General features: G+C 51.0%; 1 protein-coding gene and 1 long non-coding RNA gene across 4 annotated transcripts in view; one reads left to right on the forward strand and one right to left on the reverse strand.

Annotated features, from left to right (window-relative positions):
- Nucleotides 1-21,818, forward strand: part of LOC309533918 — a 69,805-nt gene that overhangs the window by 16,142 nt on the left and 31,845 nt on the right. The gene's annotated exons all lie outside the window — the stretch shown is intronic.
- Nucleotides 1-21,818, reverse strand: part of LOC309533839 (carboxyl-terminal PDZ ligand of neuronal nitric oxide synthase protein-like) — a 72,463-nt gene that overhangs the window by 10,806 nt on the left and 39,839 nt on the right. Inside the window, exons 3-10 of one of the 3 annotated variants that reach the window (XM_082225474.1) lie at nucleotides 19,844-19,942; nucleotides 18,087-18,145; nucleotides 16,586-16,694; nucleotides 15,255-15,396; nucleotides 14,231-14,385; nucleotides 13,084-13,251; nucleotides 11,565-11,730; nucleotides 9,265-9,417 (exon numbers count right to left, since the gene is read on the reverse strand). In XM_082225474.1, coding sequence (XP_082081600.1) covers nucleotides 9,265-9,417; nucleotides 11,565-11,730; nucleotides 13,084-13,251; nucleotides 14,231-14,385; nucleotides 15,255-15,396; nucleotides 16,586-16,694; nucleotides 18,087-18,145; nucleotides 19,844-19,942 — 1,051 coding nt within the window. Of the gene's footprint in view, nucleotides 1-4,582; nucleotides 9,418-11,564; nucleotides 11,731-13,083; nucleotides 13,252-14,230; nucleotides 14,386-15,254; nucleotides 15,397-16,585; nucleotides 16,695-18,086; nucleotides 18,159-19,843; nucleotides 19,943-21,818 lie in introns of those variants that run through there. The other 2 variants (XM_082225475.1, XM_082225476.1) reach the window with 2 other exon arrangements.

Consider the following 21,818-nt stretch of genomic DNA (forward strand, 5'->3'; position numbering starts at 1 on the left):
TGTAATAATGTAGAATGCAATTCTACATCCTCCCACCACGCTGACAAAGAATTCTACCAAACAGTAATCAATATCCGGAATCACTGTCCAGTGTTGGAAATCATATTTGCTAAATACAAAACGCTTCACAGCTTGTCTTTCATCGTACAAAGCCTGGTACCTCGCTTCCTTTAAAGATTTTCAGAGACGAAATATTTCATTTTGTACTTGTTATGGTTTGAAGGAATTCAATAAATATTGTCTAGTGCGTCTGTACGTGGTCATCGTGTTGCCTAGACATTGCTAACAAACTCTGGTGTTGGCTGAGGCCTGTCTGCAACTCGGCTCGCCTGCCCCAAAGCATCACCGCCGCTCGGCTGGTGGCTGTTTACTAAGGCTCCTGTGTTTCTCTGGCACGGTCACCAAGGCACGTGAGGCTGGCAAGGCTGGCTAGAACCATGCCAGGAGCCTCTTCCTGGCACCTTCAGGGCGGCTGGCTGCCATGGAAGGGCAGTCGCTCCAGCTGGAGACACGCCGAGGCAGCAGATTCATCCTACAGGCCACAGAGGCATCAAAGGCATGTCTGCACATGAGACAGGGGAGGACTGACTGCAGCTCTTCTGTGCCGATTCAGGGGGCTTTGGCCTTCAACTGGCCCTTCGCCTGCCCTCATTGTGGGAATAGAGTAGGTCTGGCCCTGCAGGGCAGGAGAGATGCAGTCCTGCCAGCTACACGCTACACTACACATGCATGCTTCATTCCGTACCTTCCTCAACCCCAGCCCTGTACCATCAATAACTCTGGAAGAGGCTTGGAGCAGACGCCACAGCAGAAGGAGCAGGAAGGTGCATTTGTGGCAAGTGTTTAAGGCTGGCTATCAGAGAGGTGCCCTCATATCCAGCTTACGAAACACGTTTTAGAATCAGGCAAGAGAAGTGGGAAGTATCAGGCAGGAGAAGTGGGAAGATAGCAGAAAAATAAACTGGGTCAGCTGCATAATTTGTTATGGACCTGGCTGGTAGCCTAGATGACAGGCACAGAGTACTTTATTCAAAACACGGGTGGCCAACTCCCATGAGTGCGATCTAGTTAAAAACTGGCAGTGATCTACTCCCCTTTTTGGGGGTTCAGGTCAAAGTTGCTGAGCTTTTTTAAGGAAGAAAAGTTGTTTTTTTGGAAGGAAGAGGAGGAAAGCCCGTTTTTAAGGGTGCGGGGCACAAAAGTTGAGGTTTTTCTAGGGGAGCCAAAGTTGTTGAGCTTCTTTGGGGGGAGCCAGTGATCGGCCAGTGATCTACCTCAGACGTTCAGTGATCTATCGGTAGATCTACCTGTTGGACATGCCTGATTTAGAACATGTCTGGTGTAAAAGGATTGTATGGCAATGGGAAGGAGGACAGGCACTTAGTGAGAAACAACGCAGGGGCAACTGGTCTTTCACTGTAATAAATTATCTATCTATCTAATTATCTAATGCAGGGGCACAGAAAGTGGAGAAATCATATGCTGTGCAGGCAGCGCCAAGGAGAATTCAGTGGCTGTGGAGGGTTTGGAAGAAAATTCTGGGTCGCTGGATATAGGATGGAACCTCCAAAGTATCATTTTGGAAATGTTCCCTGGATTTGGCCAGCATTAATTATCCTTAAAAGGTTAAGAAAGAAGACAGAGACAGCAGTTATAAATTGATAAAATTCCACAATAGAAGAAGGATCTGTCCTGAGAGTGATGCTATTTGATTTATTCTTAAATGACCTAGAAATGGGGTGAGCAGCAAGGTGGCCAGGTTTGAAGAGGACACTGAGTTATTTACTAAAATAGTGAAAATCCAAACAGATGGTCCTTTCAGAGCTGCTACAAACATGGTGTACGGAAAACAAAATGAAACTTGAGATCCAGTGGGCAGGCCCCAGACACTGAGGCTTCACTCCCTAACTTCAAATGTAAGCTTTGCAAGTGACGAGGAAAAAGTCAAGAAGAAGAGTTTGGATTTGATATCCCGGTTTATCACTACCCTAAGGAATCGAAAAGTGGCTAACAATCTTTTCCCTTCCTCCCCCACAACAAACACTCTGTGAGGTGAGTGGGGCTGAGAGACTTCAGAGAAGTGTGACTAGCCCAAGGTCACCCAGCAGCTGCATGTGGAGGAGCGGGGATCACCAGATTACGAGTCCACTGCTCTTAACCACTACACCACACTGGCTCATGGAGGAATGCTCAATGAGACTGTTGACTCTGTATACTGAGGTGGTAAAATGGGGGTGGTGGGAGGTCTATAAATCGGGTAGCCAATCTGGTGCCTCCCTCCACATTCTTGGGCCCCCAACTCCCATCTGCCCCAGCCAGCCCGGTCCGGAGTTCTCCTAGAAAGGAAAGGTATGGGGTCACTTCCAGTTCAGTCCTGGTCCTGTCCTGGTTGCAGCATCTCCAAAGGGTTTAGGTGTTTCGGGAAAAAGTGTTGCAATTACAATAATCAGGGGACAGGAGCAGTTTACCTATGGAGAAATATTAAAGGGGCACAGGGACCATTTAGTGTAGGGGGGAAACGCCCTGCTATCACCCTCACATTTGGCAGGTGTGGGGGAATGGATTCTGTGCCTATACCCTGAGAGATGGGGCAGAGTTCCTCCACACGAGGGGGAACATGGCCCAGCCAGGTCTGTCTCCTCGCCCCTGCCCCCGGTGTGAAGGAGCAATGTCTGCATAGAGTCTGGTTTAGGCCCAGGTTGTGTGAAGGACTCTAATCCCCCATATGAACCTTCCTGGGCTCTGAGATCTTTGGGGAAGGCCCTTCTTTCTGTCCCTAGACCTTCGCAGGCACGCGTGGTGGGGCTGCGGGAGAGAAGGGCCTTCTCGGTGGTGCCAACTTCGGAACTCCCTACCTAGAGGAGCCAAACTGGCTCCCTCCTCGTTGTCCTTCCATCAGCAGACGAAGACCATGTTGTTCCGGCAGCTGGGCTAAGTAGGGTGGCCTGACCCTTTCGTGCCATCATTTAAAAGTCTGTTTTGGTTCCTGGTCTTTCCTCCCAGTGTCTCTTTCCCTTTGCTGTTCCTCAGAGCCTCTGCGGGAGTGCTAGTCGCAACAGCTTTCCCACAGCTACTCCTCAGACACATGCAAAGCGCTTCCTACGTACTGCGGGAAATGGATCAACTGACGTCCTTCGACAGCAGCTTTTATTAACGCTCTTGGATCACTGTGCTGAATTTTCACCGGTCAGCCAGGGCCTCAAAGGCACAGCATTCCGGCTACTTACGGTAGCCCTCCGAGTGTGGCCTTTTCACAGGGTTTCCCCACCTAGGAGTGCACAGTCGTAGAGGCGGGTGTGCATTTTGCTAAGGAAAGAAGAACAATCAGGACAGCTCCCAGACCATTTGGTGAGGATGTTGGGAACAGCCCAAGCACCATAATTCCGGATGGCACACACCACTAACATTACTGCACACCTCAAGGCACACTCTCGTCCGGGACAGCTGCCCGAGGGCTCATCCAGACTTTCTTTTGCGCCGCATTTCTAGGTACAGGCCTGCACTGCGTCTGAGCCCCCTCACCTCAGCACTTGCCTTGCAAAAAGCTGCTCTTTGCTGCTAAACTGGAGCAAACAGCAATCTGGGGAAACCCCAAATTTCAGTTTGTTCCAATTCAGCATTAAAAAGTGGGCTTTTGCAGTGGGTGGGGGAGCGGGAGTGCTCAGACTTGGACCTGGAAAACACAGACCTGCTTCTAGAAAGTGTGGGACGGAAAGCCCTGACTCACTAGTGGAAAGGTTTATGGTTCTTTTTCCTTGGCTGATGATGCAACATGAGACTTGGGAGTGCCAGAGGTTTAGACTGCTAAGATGCCACTAGGGTTGATGCTTTCCACCCTAACCTTCTGCCCCATAAGGTCTGACCGACTGGCAGCACCGGTGCAATGCCTGTCTGGCACAGCTGTTCTCTGCAAACCATTGTTCTTTGGAGGAGAGGTGGAATATAGGACTTGGTCTCTGCAAACAGTCTTTGGTTGTGCACAACCTGCCTTGGGACGCGGGTGGCGCTGTGGGTTAAACCACAGAGCCTAGGACTTGCTGATCAGAAGGTCGGCGGTTTGAATCCCGGCGACGGGGTGAGCTCCCGTTGCTCAGTCCCTGCTCCTGCCAACCTAGCAGTTCGAAAGCACATCAAAGTGCAAGTAGATAAATAGGTACTGCTCTGGCGGGAAGGTAAACGGTGTTTCTGTGTGCTGTTCTGGTTCGCCAGAAGCGGCTTAGTCATGCTGGCCACATGACCTGGAAGCTGTATGTCGGCTCCCTTGGCCAATAAAGCGAGATGAGCGCCGCAACCCCAGAGTCGGTCACGACTGGACCTAATGGTCAGGGGTCACTTTACCTTTACCTTTAACCTACCTTGGGACCTGCCAGTGTTAGCCACAGATTTTTACATGACCTTTTCTCTTTTCCAGACTCAGGGTGTTAAATTTGAGTTCCTGTTCTCTAACTGAAGGTTGCTGTGCTACTCCTTGTAAGGAACCCTGAACAAACCAGCCATCTTTCTTGTAACACTCGAGGTGATCGAGAAGAAAGGAGGGAAGTGTGAAAAGATACAAGGAAAGCAAAGGAAGCAGAGACGACAGTTCAGCTTTAGAAATAAGGAAGATTTATTTAGCAATAGCCAAGAAGCTCTAACACCACCGGCCGGGGCTTAAGTGCACTTACAGAGAAAGAAATTCCATAACACCCACTGCTTTTTGCAAAAGGAGAGAACGAAAGGAAAAATGCAGAGGAAACTCCCAAGAGGCTTTATGAAGGAACCATCTGTGGAATGCCAGGAGATGGAGAAAGGCCTTCCTCTGAGAGTCCCTCTAAGCCAGGGGTCAGCAAACTTTTTCAGCAGGGGGCCAGTCCACTCCCCCTCAGATCTTGTGTTGGGCTGGACTATATTTTGGAGGGAGGGGGAAAAATTGAACAAATTCCCCACAAATAACCCAGTGATGCATTTTAAATAAAAGCACTCATTCTACTCATGTAAAAACACCAGGAAGGCTCAACAAATAACCCAGAGGTGCATTTTAAATACAGTGGTACCTCAGGTGGTACCTCGGGTTAAGTACTTAATTCGTTCCGGAGGTCTGTTCTTAACCTGAAACCGTTCTTAACCTGAAGCACTAGTTTAGCTAATGGGGCCTCCCGCTGCGCCGCTGGAGCACGATTTATGTTCTCATCCTGAAGCGAAGTTCTTAACCCGAGGTACTATTTCTGGGTTAGTGGAGTCTGCAACCTGAAGCGTCTGTAACCCGAGGTACCACTGTAAAAGGACACATTCTACTCATGTAAAAACACACTGGTTCCCGGACCGCCCGTGGGCCAGATTTAGAAAGTGATTGGGCCAGATCCGGCCCCCAGGCCTTAGTTTGCCTACCCATGCTCTAAGCAGTCTGGGCTGCTGTGAGAGAGCTGTCCCATGAACTGCGATCAGGTGCCTTCCTTTTCAAATTATATTTTCTTGCCTGAGGCATCTGCCAGTGTTGCTGGGCATGCTGGCACCTCTGCCCTGGCTGCTCCATGCCAGGTGCTTTCCTGCCCTTACAACCGACACACACTCATTCCATCTCGAAAAGCATTCATTTGGCACAGTCCAGCTCACCCCCTTCCCACTTTCATGCCCCCCTCCTGTCTTCAGCAAAGTCTTGGGATATCAGGGCCTGACCTAAGTTGAGAGCAACAGCCTGGCCCCTTCATGGCTCTTGCCAAAACACAGAAGTATCTCGGATGCTCCCTTCCTCTTCCTGAACAAGACCAGCAGGACTACGCCCTCCCTCTCAATTCACCCCGAAGGCACTTTCTTCCTGAGCTGCGTCCCTGAAAGCCCAAACTGCTGAGCAAACAATGGGCCTGACTTCCTCAGGGGAGATAATTTGGCTTCAAACTCGCCGGGTTAAGAAGAGAAGAAGAGTTTGGATTTGATATCCTGCTTTATCACTACCCTACGGAGTCTCAAAGCGGCTAACAATCTCCTTTCCCTTCCTCCCCCACAACAAACACTCTGTGAGGTGAGTGAGGCTGAGAGACTTCAGAGAAGTGTGACTAGCCCAAGGTCACCCAGCAGCTGCATGTGGAGGAGTGGGGAAGCGAACCCAGTTCACCAGATTACGAGTCCACCGCTCTTAACCACTACACCACACTGGCTCTTAAGTGGCAGACATAAACTAGCTCCGGATGTAACAACCCTGGTCAGATAAACCGTGGCTTCTCAACCTAAGAGAGCCATGTGCCGCTTCCCTCTCACAGGAAACTTCACTTGTTTTCCTAAGCCACAGTTTCCTGTGAGATCCAGACCAGGAAACAGTAGCTTGAGGGCTCCCTCCCTCCACAGGATATGCCACAGGAAACCAAGAAAGCTTTGCTGAAGCTGCGCAAGAGAGGGGAAGGGACGCAGCTTGTTCAATGGCTTATCACATTTGCATTGCTTTTTCTGAACCAGGGGTGGAAGGAAAGGGTGGAGAGCAGCCGCAAAAGAAAGATCTGGTCTTGAAGACGCAGGTGGAATCCTGTGGATGTTAAGTGAAAACTGCATTTCTCAAATCTATCTTCAGTAGTTTTGCATAAAAATCACCCATGGAATTTTTATTATTATTTAAAAAATCCAATTTGCTTAAATAAGAACTGCACAGCAGTTAAATGCAACATGCCTCCCTGTGCAGTTGTATCTCCCCCCTCCCTGTTCATCGTTGCAGTTCCTCCAATATTAATTGTAAATCTTCCTTATGCTCCCCAACAGGGAAGGCCGGAAGCGGTTGTTCCTCACAAACCTAGGCAACAGCCTGCAAATTAAATAATGGCAAAGTCTGCAGCGGCAGCAGGAAAATAGAACAAAATTCGAGCTATGGAAACACCTAAGGAAAGGTCAAACTGAGCAAAAGCCCAACAGCCCCATAATGTTTCTGAGCACATGATGCAGTATTAAGAGGGCACCAGGGATCTCTGCACCACCTTTGCTGCAGCTTCTGGTCAGGGTAAGAGCTGGAAGGAAGAGGGGCACTGATACTTCTTCTAGCTGCCTGTTACAATCTGGGCCAGTCCTCAGAGAGTGAAATGCTGCCTTGCTGTCTTGCATGACTGAGTTCTAGTTCGGTTTATGCTGCGCAGGGACCCTTAAGAAACTGCCCTGTTGTTTTACTCAACAGCTCCCTGAAAGTGAGAAGTCCATTTTGCAGGGACGCGGGTGGTGCTGTGGGTTAAACCACAGAGCCTAGGACTTGCCGATCAGAAGGTCAGCGGTTCAAATCCCCGTGACGGGGTGAGCTCCCGTTGCTCGGTCCCAGCTCCTGCCAACCTTGCAGTTCGAAAGCACGTCAAAGTGCAAGTAGATAAATAGGTTCCGCTCTGGCGATAAGGTAAATGGCGTTTCTGTGTGCTGCTCTGGTTTGCCAGAAGCGGCTTAGTCATGCTGGCCACATGACCCAGAAGCTGTACGCCGGCTCCCTCGCCCAATAAAGCGAGATGAGCGCCGCAACCCCAAAGTCGGCCACGACTGGACCTAATGGTCAGGGGTCCCTTTACCTTTACCTATTCTGAACACAGAAGCTCCTTTAGGATTCTTTTGTGTCTTTAGTTATAACTAAAAAGTCTGGACCTCTCGCTTGCAGTATGCCGCTCGCCCTATCCCTCAGAAAGCCACAAAAGAGAAAGCAGGGCAGGAAAGGCCATGTCTCACGTGGGGAAAACAACCTGGCCAATGGAAGGCCAGGGCTGAGATGCTGCTTCCCAAAGGACAATCACAACATGGAGCCAATGGAACGCTTAACTACCGATGACTCCAAGCATTGCCTGAGTGCATCTCAGAGAACAAATACAGCAAAGTGTATATAACGCTTGCCTCCATACAAAACACACATTGTAACCCCCCCAAAAGTTCTTCCCTGGCTCAGATTCAAATCCAAGCTAGAGAGGAACATACATACTCTTTGCTCTGCCTCTCAAACATCTATTCCACACACTTGCTTAGAAAGAACTGAGCCGTTTTCTGAGTTTAGACAAAGAAATTCTAACTTTTCTCGTGCCCAGTTCCAAGTGCAACTGTAGCTCTGACTCGTCTAGGAGATTTTTGGGACGAACGCAGAGGCAGCCTGAGCTTTCAGACACACAGGCCTCTTTTGTGGAGTTGCTTCCATAAGGAACCGCTCCTGCGTTCCTGCAGTTATACGCTCGGGGGACTAAGGTGCCAGAGTTACGACAAAAGAGGACGACTTGAGCGTCTGGAAATGAGGCTGCCGTGTCAAGAATGTCAACGGGGTTCAAAAACTGTAGAAGAAGTTATCAGGCCCACAGTTCTAATACCAATTCCAACCAAGGTTCGATCATTTACCCACAGACAACCCCTGTCATAATTGAACTGTTTCTTTCAGAGGTTTGCAGAAACGTAAGGCTATTGGTCCTGTCTGGAAGCTGACTAGGGATTATCCTAAGTACGGGAGGCAGCAAGGGAGGAGGAGGGGAAATCCCCCTGCAGGGCTTTTGCGGATGCGACTCAGTAGCCGAATCTAACCCACTAGGTACACAAAAGGCCCCTCTGAATTCTGCCACCTGTATGCATGATGCAAAAGAGGCCAACTTGCAGGTCCTTGCTAGATTTGCATAATTTATCCAGCATCTAATAGGTCTTTGGGTGGGTGGGGGGAGTGTTATGAAGCGACACTGGCAACCTTGCACACTCTCACTGCTGGCTTTTTAAGGCTTCACCAGGAACTGCTGACACCTTTTTAGCTTTTCTAAAAGAAAGTTGAGGATCCTCAAGATGCTGTCATTTGCACCCAGTATCCCTTTTTGGTGGTGCAATATGGCATTAAAATACATCTATAAATAAATGAAAACAATTCCTGAGACCTTTGGGCGCCCCGGAAAGCGGCTCTTGCCTTCAGGAGGAAAACCACCACCCTACTCCTGACTTCCAGGTACCAAGACACAGAAAAACAAAGAAGCAGGCCTTCTCCGGCCTGTTTGCAAGGAGGCCTGAGCCGCCCCCCCCCCACGCTCTCCTCCCCTGTCGCTTGCCACGGGCCTGAGATCTCTGCCTCTTCTTAAATGGCAACCTCTTCTTCCAAGCTATCTCCCAGGCCCTGCTTGTTGAGGACACTGAGCAGACGGAGCGAGGCCTCCTGGCCCCACGAGTCCCACTCCTCGCTGTTGTCCGTGCTGGACTCGAACTCGGAGCCGATCCCCGACTCACGGAACTTGAGGAGCTCCAAGCTGCCCAAGGGAGGGCCGTCGCCTGGGAGGAAGCAGAAACATTCCAGCTTCGCCAGGCAGTCACTCCTACCTAAGGGGCTGGCCAGAGAGTTGGCAGCGTTGGAGAAGCTGGGGTGGAGCTGGAGGGGGCGAGTGTCTTCGGGCAGAGGGGTGCTGGGGTCACACAGAACGGGCAGCCCGCCGGGGCGGAAGGTGATTTCCAGCAAGCTGTCTCGAGAGCCTCCTGAAAGACAAAGAGAGAAGAAGCAGCGTCACGCCAATGATCCAGTCTGCCTGATGGGAGAGAGGGAGGCTCAGGCCGGAGATGCTCTAGGCTGGCAGCAAATGTCATGTAAAAAAAGGTAAACAAAGGTAAAAGGACCCCTGGACGGTTAAGTCCAGTCAAAGGCGACTATCGGGTTGCAGTGCTCATCAAGCTTTCAGGCCGAGGAAGCCGGCGTTTGTCACAGACAGCTTTCTGGGTCATGTGGCCAGCAGGACTAAACCACTTCTGGCATAACGGGACACTGTGGCGGAAACCAGAGTGCACGGAAATGCCATTTACCTTCCGTCACAGCAATACCTATTTATCTACTTGCACTGGTGTGCTTTCGAACTGCTAGGTTGGCAGGAGCTGGGACCGAGCAACGGGTGCTCACTCCGTCGTGGGGATTCAAACCGCTGACCTTCTGATCGACAAGCCCGAGAGGCTCAGTGGTTTAGACCACAGCGCTACCTGTGGTCAGCAACTGGCTAAGCAACAGAAAATATAGAGCAGGGGGGAAATTGACAGTTCTCCCTACAGAGGGATGTAGAAATTGGAGTTTCCCCAAGGATCTGGACCTGTGCTTCTTAACTTGTTCATTAATGATCTAGAGTTAGGGATGAACACTGGGGCAGCCAAGTGGAGGAGACTGTCCAACACAAGGGAAATAGCTTGCTGCTGGGTCCATGGCGTGAGAGCCTGAAACATGGGAGAATCTTGCCCAATGGAGAGAATATGTCCCTCCCATGGCCACCTTTGGGGAGCTGGTGAGAATGTCCCATGAGGCTTGTGAAAGTCAAGTCAGCCGGACAGTCAGTATTTGAGAACACCACCCTTCTTGGTGCTTTACAGACTCCCTCTATTGGTACAGGCTAACCCCACATTTTCATTTTATATGGGCTAGAAAATACATGTTTCTTTAGGTTGGATTTTGGGTGACATCTTCCTGTGGGATTTTGCTTACGCGTTCTGATTTGTTTAGCTTTGATTCCCTTGCAAACTGCTTTTAGCAACCGGGAAAACAATATATAAATATTTTAATGAACAGATCGGGGAAAATCCTTGCCTCACAGTCAGCGGCGGAGCAAGCCGATTGGGCGCCTGGGGTGGCGCGTGTGCCCTGCGCCTAGGGGCCATAGCTGTCAACTTAGATTTGAAAATAAGGGACCAGCAGCCAAAATAAGGGATTTTGCTTAGCTTATGCACGTCGGGGCTGCCATCGTCCTGGCGCGAGGAGTTCCACTGGCCCTTCCCTACCCCAGAGAGAGAGGGGGAAGGAGGAAGAGAGACTCTCGCCCACGAGCCCAGCATGAGGCGGTTGCGGCGCCGCAGTGGCCGCTGAAGCGCCGCCCTTCTGCGTCCCTCCCCATCCCCTCCTCTTCCTCCTCCCTCAGGCCGCCTCCTCAGCCACCTCCAGCTTCCCCTGGCAGCGCGGCGGAAGTCTCACAAGAGAGGGGCTGCCTGCCCACCCGCCACCACCTGTCTCCTCCCCCTGAAGGGGAAAAGGGAAAGACGGAGATGCGGCAGCTCGTGTGCGTGCTCTCTCGCGGCGGAGGACCCTGAGCCGCTGCTTGCCGGGCGAGTGTGAAACCCGGGAAATTTAAGGGACACCATCAATCCAGGACAGCAGCGGGACACGGCACTGGGATAAGGGAGTCTCCCACCAAATAAGGGACGGTTGACAGCTATGCTGGGGGGGGCAGCTGCCCGTGGGGCGGGGCAAGCCTGAGCAGGATGCTCCGTGGGGCCTCGAGAAGTCTGCCTGCCTCCTCCTACTCAGTTGCCCTATACCGGAGGGGGAGGCAGCGGGCGGACTGTTTGGGGCAGAGTGGAGCCTGCGGGCGTCCAAGCCATCGCGTTACTTCCGGGAGAGACAGGTGGCTCAGGCGTGCTGCTGCAGGCCCCACGGTGAGTGCCGCCCGGCCTTTTGTCACCCCCCTCAGTGCCGACACCCGGGGCGGCCCGCCCCCACCGCCCCCCCTTCCTCCGCCCCTGCTCGCAGCGTCACTGCGATGGTAAGCACGAAGTCGGAAGAGCAACTGTCAGATGGAAATCTTGCTCTAAGCGTTAAGGAGAAGCGGGAGAATGGAAAAGGAGGAGGAATATGGAGGAAGAGGAGCTCTTACTGGGGTTGGATCCCAACAGCTTTGCCTCTAGTTCTTGCACCTGCTTCACCAGAAGCGAAATATGGTTCAGGAGGTCCTTATTCTGCAGCAGGAGCTGATGCACTCGGGCTTGGGCCTCAAGGCGGGCAGCGGCCTCTGTTGCCAGCTGGTCCTTCAACAAGTGCACCTGCAGGAACGGAGATAAAGGAAGACTCAGGTGAGATGCAGAGGCTCAGAGGAAGCGGGGAAGGAAGCAAAGGGAAATCTTCTCGGAAGACACTCTGCACCCATGTAGGCACACACTTGCTAGGCCGTCACAAAACTGCTAAAGGTAAAGGGACCCCTGACCATTAGGTCCAGTCGCGGACGACTCTGGGGTTGCGGCACTCATCTCGCTTTACTGGCTGAGGGAGCCAGTGTACAGCTTCCGGGTCATGTGGCCAGCATGACTAAGCCACTTAAGGTGAACCAGAGCAGCGCACGGAAATGCCGTTTACCTTCCTGCCAGAGCGGTACCTATTTACTTGCACTTTGACGTGCTTTCGAACTGCTAGGTGGGCAGGAGCTGGGACCGAGCAACGGGAGCTCACCCTGTCGCGGAGATTCGAACCGCCGACCTTCTGATCGGCAAGCCCTAGGCTCTGTGGTTTAACCCACAGCACCACCAGTTTCGAAAGAGTGGGTGGAAAATGCGCCCAGGAAAAGTGGATTTTCACAACATGGCACAGGGAGGAGAAACGTGATGGGCACTGAGCAATGCTGAGAGCCAGAGAGAGGGAGCTTTCAAAGCTGAACTCGAGGCTTGGTGCCTGGACAACAGAGGAAGCTGTGGTCATTGCTACTGAGCAGAGGAAGGCTTAGGAGAAAAGATCTTGAGTTTGAAATTGTGATGAGACATCCAATTAGGCAGGATAAGCAGTTGGAGGTGCCAGACTGAACTGAGGGAGAATGAGCTGGGGCAAAGAGGGAGAACCAGGCGACAGCAGCATTCTGGCGATCATTGAAAGCCAAGATAACTGTCGGAAGCCGTGCTGAGATAGCAGGCAGAATTAAAAATAGCTAGGAATGAGGAACAGACTCCTGAGCAACATTCCGTGGAAACACTGAACGAGCAATAAAAAAAAAAATGCAGGAGAGCGAGTGAGAAGAAGAGGAGTTTGGATTTGATATCCCGCCTTTCACTCCCCTTCAGGAGTCTCAAAGCGGCTAACATTCTCCTTTCCCTTCTTCCCCCACAACAAACACTCTGGGAGGTGAGTGGGGCTGAGAAACTTCAAAGAAGTGTGACTGGCCCAAGGTCACCCCGCAGCTGCATGTGGAGGAGCAGGGAATCGAACCCGGTTCACCAGATTACGAGTCCACTGCTCTTAACCATTACACCACACAGAGTCATGGGGACCCAATAGGGCATCTGTCTCATAACACCAGCCACTGGCCCTTTAAGGCATCTGGTCTTTTCTAGGACAGGAGCATTTCATGCACCGGCTCTGCCCCGTGGATCCCTTTGTGCTCTTCCCTCCCGCAGAACAGAGGTAACAACCTGGGACACGGCCACTTGCGTCTGCTGCGTCTGTTGCTGCAAGAGCTGCTGCAAAAGCTGCCTTTGGTGGTGAGCAGAGAGAGGGGTCCCTGGCTCAGATAGCTGGGCAGAAGACGGGAGCAGCATCTCGGGGGAAGCCGTCAGGATGTCCTCGTTGTGGAGCAAGCCCTGAAAAAGACAAACAAGCTGCAGGGAATCAACAACAACAATAACAATAACAACAATTTATTATTTATACCCCGCCCATCTGGCTGGGTTTCCCCAGCTACTCTGGGCGGCTTCCAACAGAATATTAAAATACAATCATCTACTAAATATTAAAAGCTTCCCTAAAGAGGGCTGCCTTCAGATGTCTTCTAAAAGTCTGGTAGTTGTTGTTCTCTTTGACATCTGATGGGAGGGCGTTCCATAGGGTGGGTGCCACTACCGAGAAGGCCCTCTGCCTGGTTCCCTGTAACTTGGCTGCTCACAGTGAGGGAACCGCCAGAAGGCCCTCGGCGCTGGACCTCAGTCCCACTGGGGGAAGACACCACAGAGTTGCTTTGATTTGCCATATCTAAGGCAAGAATGATCAACCCGCCCCCCCAGATTAGTTCCACAGAAATGTGGGTCTTGCCCCACCCCCTGAGATGACTCTTAGGCTTGGGAAATTTGCTCTGCAGGCCTCTCTTCTGCTCCTGTGCTGTGGCTGCAGCCTGCTCTTTCACAGACTCCTGGTTCTACGGAATGGGAGCCAACAGATTTCCGTAGGCTGCAGTCATGTTCCCCATGACTGTAAGGGTAAAGGTAAAGGGACCTCTGACCATTAGGTCCAGTTGTGACCGACTCTGGGGTTGCAGTGCTCCTCTCGCGTTATTGGCCGAGGGAGCCGGCGTACAGCTTCCGGGTCATGTGGCCAGAATGACTAAGCCGCTTCTGGCGAACCAGAGCAGCGCACGGAAACGCCGTTTACCTTCCCGCCGGAGCGGTACCTATTTATCTACTTGCACTTTGACGTGCTTTCGAACTGCTAGGTTGGCAGGAGCAGGGACCGAGCGACGGGAGCTCACCCTGTTGCGGGGATTCGAACCGCGACCTTCTGATCGGCAAGTCCTAGGCTCTGTGGTTTAACCCACAGTGCCACCCGCGTCCCTCAAGATGAACGTACCTTGGTGCAAAGCAGGCCAGGCAGCTCTCCCCCGACAGCATCAAGGTCCGTCACTCCCCTGTTGAACTCCAAGTGGTGCCTCCCCGGCAGCCCAGAGTCCACGGCATCAATGTCCGTTTCCTCAGCGGCGACAACCGGCTCTGCTTCAGGCAATGCTAGGAGAAAACAAAGGGCGCCGTGAGGGCGGGGTGGAGGAGGAGGGAATTATACCCGAAAACTCGTGGTAGAAAATGGAAGGAAGTCCGTAAGCTTCTCCTCTAAGGGTCAAGGGGGCTGGTGGAGGCTTCTGGTGGCCTGCTTGCCAAGGGTCAGGCAGTGGGTTGTGGGGGGGATGCGTCAGGCGGCAGAAGACCCAACCCCCATGGCAGGACGCCAGGAACAGATAAGGGAAGGGAAAGTTCTTACCAACTGGTTTTTATTCAATATTCACAGAGAAAGGCTTGGGAATGGAGCCGCTTGGAATCATGGTGTTGCCCCAAGTGAGTGTCCACCCCTGTTCTTCTCTCATGTGTCACAGCTACGGGTGCTGACAAGTGCCCTCCGCCTTTGAGCTCTTTGCTCTCCTACTCTCAAGGCTTGCCAGGTTCTGGGAGAGGGTGGTCTGGAATGCTTTCTAAAGACACTGAGTCCATCAGCTGTCACCCCTTTGGTACTTCTTCCTCTCCCATTATTTCCCAATTTTCCCCCTCATCTTCCCCTGACCTGTGACCTCCCTCAAACCCCTGTTGTAATTCTGAACTGCCTTCTTCTTCTCTGGAAGGGTCAGGCCGGGGAGGCAGTCTCCACCGTTCCTCCTCTGCCCAGTCCCTGACAGAATGGGGCCGGATGTTTGCTCTGTACACCCTCTCAACACGGCGTCGGAGGGAGAGGGAGTTTCTCAAACTTTGCCAAGTGCAACTTTCCTCATCACGGTGGTTTCTGGCAGCCCTGAGAAGAGCGCGATTCTCTCCAGGACTTAGTCTGAGGAGGAGGAACACCCAGACTGAGGGTGCCAGCAGCAGCCTCTTTGCCCTTGCCCACGCACCTGGCGCCTCCGGGTCTTCTCTGCCCTTCTCGCTCTGGCTGTCCTCTTGGCCGTCCGCGTTCTGGTGAGTGTGCTGCAGACTCAGCTTGTGGCAGACCTCAAACGCTTGCCCCACGGTTCGGACAATGCGCATTGCCTGACTCTGCAGAGAGGCAAGGAAAGAGGTTCTTCCCGGGACACAGAGAACCACGGACCCTTTGCCAAATCGAGGGCCTCTTGCCACCTCTGCCCTGATGCAAACTAGAGAGAAACCCAAGGATGGAACTCCCACTGGGGGTAGCACCACACAGGATCCTGACCATTCAAGCAGTCCAGGCAAGGCATTTGTGCCCAAGTAACTGCGCCCAGCTCCCCCATCCTCCCTCTCTCTCTTTTATACAATTTTTATTAAATTTTCCATTTTACAATTTAAAATACTCATTGAACATCCTTAAGATATCAATGACTTTCCTACTTCCCTTTCCATGCTTCATTTTGCATATCATAAAACCCTGCATATTTTACATAAACTAAACCATTCAGTGTTCCGTTATTACGTCAATCAAAACTTGTTTACACTGTTGATTTTATCTTAATGCTGCCAGGGTTTTCAGCTGTACACAATTATTTCCCATATATTCAATAAACGTTTTCCAATCTTCTCTAAATGTATGTTCTTCTTGTTCTCTTACTCTATAGGTTAAGTCTGCAAGCTGCACATATTCTGTCAACTTAAGTTCCCATTCTTCTTTGGTTGGGACCTCACTCGCTTTCCATTTTGGGGCTAACAAAACACCGGCCGCAGTAGTGACATATAGAAATAACCTTTTTTGACACCTGGGAATTTCAGTCTGAATTATCCCCAACAGAAAGGGATAATTTCCCCTGTTTTTTTGGGGAAAGTACTTTTAATTCTTTCCCCAATTCATTATGGATAATTTCCAAATACTCTTCTACCCTTTTACAAGTCCCCCACCCATATGAAAGAACATTCCCTCCACCTCTTTGCATCTCCATGGGAAGCCAATTCTTAAGTCCAGAGGTGGCCCCTCCAGATGTTTCAGTCTACCATAGCATGTAAAAACAGAAAGAAAGAGTAGAGGAAGGGAAAAAAACCTTTGGCACCAGAGGTGGTCTTTTCTCATACTAGCTTCAATCTGGTGGAGAAAATTGCCTTCCTTGTAACCTGTTCACAATCCCCATCTAAGTAGGTCTCGGGTTCCACACTGTGTCTCCAGCTGCAAGCTCTGCCAGAGGTGCTATCTCCACATTTACACCAGGATCCTGCCCCGCAAAGAGAGATACTCAGAGGCCCCCACCCTAAGGCCAGACCAGACCAGCTTGGAGCTCACCTTCTTCTTCGACTTGAAGACGTTGCAGCGGAAGACATTGCTGGAGCCATCCCTGGCAATATAGCTGAAGATCTTCAGGTCCTGGGAATCGTGGGACACGTAGAATATCCTGCAAGAACGGCACAATAATTGTACAGCTGCCCAAGATGCGCAAAAGAGGCTCCCATGCTCTTTGGCTGGGATGGGAGCCTCTGGCCCTCCAGCTGTGGTGGGACTCATAAGTCCCATCACACCTGGGCACTGGCCATACTGGTTGCCGTGGGTGGGAGTCCAATAAGAGCTTCCCAACTGGGCACAAGAGGAAATCAGGGCAAGTAGGGAACACCTGTCTTGGAATGGTTATTTGGGATGGGCTCTGCATAAAGAAGGGACGCAGGTGGCGCTGTGGGTTAAACCACAGAGCATAGGACTTGCTAATCAGAAGGTTGGCAGTTTGAATCCCCGTGACGGGGTGAGCTCCCGTTGCTCGGTCCCAGCTCCTGCCAACCTAGCAGTTCGAAAGCACGTCAAAGTGCAAGTAGATAAATAGGCACCGCTCCAGTGGGAAGGTAAACAGTGTTTCCGTGCGCTACTCTGGTTCTCCAGAAGCGGCTTAGTCATGCTGGCCACATGACCGGCTCCCTCGGCCAATAAAGCAAGATGAGCACCGCAACCCCAGAGTCAGCCACAACTGGACCTAACGGTCAGGGGTCCCTTTACCTTTACCTGCATAAAGATAAAAAGGTAAAAGTAAAGGACTCCTGGATGGTTAAGTCCAGTCAAAGGCAACAATGGGCTTGCGACACTCATCTTGCTTTCAAGCCGAGGGAGCCGGCGTTTGTCCACAGGCAGCTTTCTGGGTCATGTGGCCAGCAGGACTAAAATGCTTCTGGCACAACGGAACACCATGACGGAAACCAGAGCGCACAGAAATCCTGTTTACCTTCCCGCCACAGTGGTACCTTTTTATCTACTTGCACCGGCGTGCTTTCAAACTGCTAGGTTGGCAGGAGCTGGGACAGAGAAATGGGAGCTCACTCCATTGCGGGAATTCAAACCACCGACCTTCCGATCAGCAAGCCCAAGGGGCTCAGTAGTGTAGACCACAGCGCCACCCGTGTCCCTCTACATACAGGACATGAGGCACTAATGAAGGACATCAGGCTTCATGTGGGAACGCTCAGAGAGGCGAGGGGATCCCTCACCCAGAAAGTCCACCTGCTGACAACCTTCAGGGGGCATCAACTGGCTTTTGTGAACAGTGACAAGCAAGACCATGTCCTTTTCCATTTTATGTGGGGTGTGGTTTTTTTTGCTTTTAAAGCGATCAAGCCCATCCTCCCCTTGTTTCTCGTCCGCAGTGCGAGGTTCCCTTCTTCCTGAGACAAGGCTCTGCTTCCCCTTTCATTAAACTGCCGGCAGCGGCCAGAGGTCCAACTGTAGATTTCCTTTGACCAGACACCGACCGATCAAGTTAAGTGTGCTACGAGCCGACACACCTTCCTTGCTCTCGAGATCTCACCTGTAGATCGGGTCGTGCATCACCAGCAGTTTGCTTTCATCCCAGTCCCACTCTTTCTTCTGCAAAAGAGAGCTGCGTATAAGCAAGACAGACGCCTGACTGAGTGGCAGAGTTAATGCAAAGCTCACAAGGAAGGTTTTGTGCACCCACAATCCTTCAGGTGACCTGGCATCAGCTGATGTCACCTGCAACCCGCAGGGCAGGCGGGCGGGATGAGATTTGACTCTGCATTGGCTGCAGGTGCCTTTTGCCAGGAAGGAAGAGGCAACTGCAGCCAATGCAGCAGGATATAATAATAATAATAATAATAATAATAATAATAATAATAATAATAATAATAATAATAATTTATTATTTATACCCCGCCCATCTGGCTGGGCTTCCCCAGCCACTCTGGGCGGCTTCCAAAAGAATATTAAAATACTATAATACATCAAACATTAAAAGCTTCCCGAAACAGGGCTGCCTTCAGATGTCTTCTAAAAGCCTGGTAGTTGTTGTTCTCTTTGACATCTGGTGGGAGGGTGTTCCACAGGGCGGGCGCCACTACCGAGAAGGCCCTCTGCCTGGTTCCCTGTAACTTGACTTCTCGCAGTGAGGGAACCGCCAGAAGGCCCTCAGTGCTGGACCTCAGTGTCCGGGTAGAACGATGGGGATGGAGACGCTCCTTCAGATATACTGGACCGCGCTAGCCAGCTGATGGGCAAGGCTTAGGTTCTACTCAGGTAAGAGGAGCACACAGCCAAACAAGGCCTGTAAGCTGTAAAGGTAAAGGTAAAGGGACCCCTGACCATTAGGTCCAGTTGTGACCAACTCTGGGGTTGCGGCGCTCTTCTCGCTTTATTGGCCGAGGGAGCCGGCGTACAGCTTCCGGGTCATGTGGCCAGCATGATGGAGCCGCTTCTGGCGAACCAGAGCAGCGCATGGAAACGCCGTTTCCCTTCCCGCCAGAGCGGTACCTATTTATCTACTTGCACTTTGATGTGCTTTTGAACTGCTAGGTTGGCAGGAGCAGGGACCGAGTAACGGGAGCTCACCCCGTCGTGGGGATTCGAACCGCCGACCTTCTGATCAGCAAGTCCTAGGCTCTGTGGTTTAACCCACAGCGCCACCCACGTCCCTTTTTTGTGCACCCGGAAGCAGTGGCAGTGGGGTGGAAGGAGAGCAAAGAGGAGAAGGAAGCTTCTTTCTCCCCTTGGTCTCCCCTCGCCCTGCACAAGAAGACTGCATTTCAAAGCACCTTTTTGTACTTCCCACAAGATCCATTCTCTCCTTCATTTCCCCCTCAACGCAATAAGAAATGCTGCTGTGCATTTGAAAACGCTGGCTCACTGCTCATTCTTCTTATGGCAACAGCAGCAGGGACAGGGTCCACTAAGGAGAGAAAGAAGTGTCCTCTGTTTTGTCTGTCCATCCGTCCGTCCCCGTCCCCCATCACTGCCACTGCTGCCTGTAAGACTGGGCCATGCCCCTCTGTAACATTTGATTTGACCAATTCTGGTAAGGGCCTGTCCGGCAGAGTCAAAACGAAACCTTGCCATCCAGGTTGCGTCCTGCTGGGCAGAAAAGTGTCCCGAGCAAATATGGGGGGGGGGGAAGAGTCGGCTCTCATTTACCTCACGGAGCCGGATAGGACAGTGGACGCCTCATGAAAGTCAACGCTTTCGTGCACAGAAATCTCCTTCCATCCAGCCTAAGGGAGGAATTGCACAGACGGGGGCCCAGAGCTTATTGCAGCCCGAGAAATCGGGACTCACCTTCTTCTTCTTCTTTTTCTTCAGCAGCACCTTCACGCCATCCACGGACACCATGAGAGTGACCTTCTTCTTCTTTATACTTTTGGCTTTGAACTCGTACTGTGGGGAGAAAAAGCACAACGGGAAGGAAGGCCCCCTCAGCAGCGTCTCCAAGCTATTTGTGAGGCACACGAATCCACCCCTCAGTCTGCCACCCCCCCAGAGGCTTATTTCATGCGCAAGGCAGCCCCCATGTCACAGCTACCATGTTTCCTAGGGGCACTTTGTGTGGACCCTGGTATGCGCAAGCAACCTCATAAGGGGGCCAGACAGGTGGGCCACAGAAAAGGGGAGCGTCAGCGGAAGATGCAATGTGCTTGTAGGGGATACCCCAGCAAGGACCTTTTCTTTCTGTTTTACATTTTAGAATATTCACTTAACGGTAAAGGGACCCCTGACCATTAGGTCCAGTCGCGAACGACTCTGGGGTTGCGGCGCTCATCTCGCTTTATTGGCCGAGGGAGCTGGCATACAGCTTCTGGGTCATGTGGCCAGCAGGACTAAGCTGCTTCTGGCGCACCAGAGCAGCGCACGGAAACGCCGTTTACCTTCCCGCCAGAGTGGTACCTATTTATCTACTTACACTTTGACGTGCTTTCGAACTGCTAGGTGGGCAGGAGCAGGGACCGAGCAATGGGAGCTCACCCCGTCGCGGGGATTCAAACCGCCGACCTTCTGATCGGGAAGTCCTAGGCTCTGTGGTTTAACCCACAGCGCCATCCACGTCCCTAATATTCACTTAAACAACCTTAAAATATCAACGACTTCCCTTCCTCTCTTTCCATAGTTCATTTTGCACAATATAAATCGCTAAATATTTTACATAAACTAAACCATTCAGTATTCCATTATTACATCCATCAAAACTTATTTACACTGCTGGATTTATCTTAATGCTACCCATGTTTTCAAATATACACAATTTTCCTCCATGTATTCAACAAACGTTTTCCAATCTTCTTTAAACATATGTTTTTCTTGTTCTCTTATTCTATAACTAGGTCCGCAAGCTGCGCATATTCCATCAGTTTAATTTGCCATTCTTCTTTAGTTGGGACCTCACTCTTTTTCCATTTTTGGGCTAATGAAACACGGGCTGCAGTAATGGCATACATAAATAACCTTTTTTGACACCTGGGAATTTCAGTCTGAATTATGCCCAACAGAACTCTGGGTTTGTTTGTTTTTTGGGGGGAGTGCTTTTAAACATTTTTTTTCAGTTTACAGTGAATTATTTCCCATTACTCTTTTTCCCTTTTACAGGTCCACCACATATAATAGAACATACCCTTTCCTAGCTTCTGAGCCACTTCTGACTTGTACAAAACAGAGAAGTACAAATGGATGATTGGTCAAACTCACTATCTCAGCACTAACATGAAGCACGAGCCTCAGGAGCACATTTGGCATGAAGTACAGCCCTCCGCAGAATTCCTGAAGCCAGCTCCATGGAAATAATAATAATAATAATAATAATAATAATAATAATAATAATAATAATAATAATAATAATAATAATTTATTATTTCTACCCCGCCCATCTGGCTGGGTTTCCCTACCCACTCTGGGCGGCTTCCAACAGAAGGTTAAAAATACATTAAAACATTAGTCGTTAAAAATTTCCCTAAACAGGGCTGCCTTCAGATGTCTTCTAAATGTCATATAGTTGTTTATCTCTTTGACGTCTGAATGAACTACGGCAGGACAAGACTGACAAGGCAGCGTTACTTTCGTCCTAAAACCAACAAATACAGTGGTACCTCGGTTTAAGAACAGTCCGGTTTAAGAACGATTTGGTTTGCAAACTCCGCAAAACCGGAAATAGTGTCTTGGTTTGAGAACTTTACCTCGGTCTAAGAACGGAAGCCGAACATTGGGAGGGCACCGGTGGCGGGAGGCCTCATTAGGGTAAGCGCGCCTCAGTTTAAGAATGGCT

This window comes from Podarcis vaucheri (genome assembly GCF_965113315.1).
Source record: "Podarcis vaucheri genome assembly, chromosome: 6".
Classification (NCBI taxonomy): domain Eukaryota; kingdom Metazoa; phylum Chordata; class Lepidosauria; order Squamata; family Lacertidae; genus Podarcis; species Podarcis vaucheri.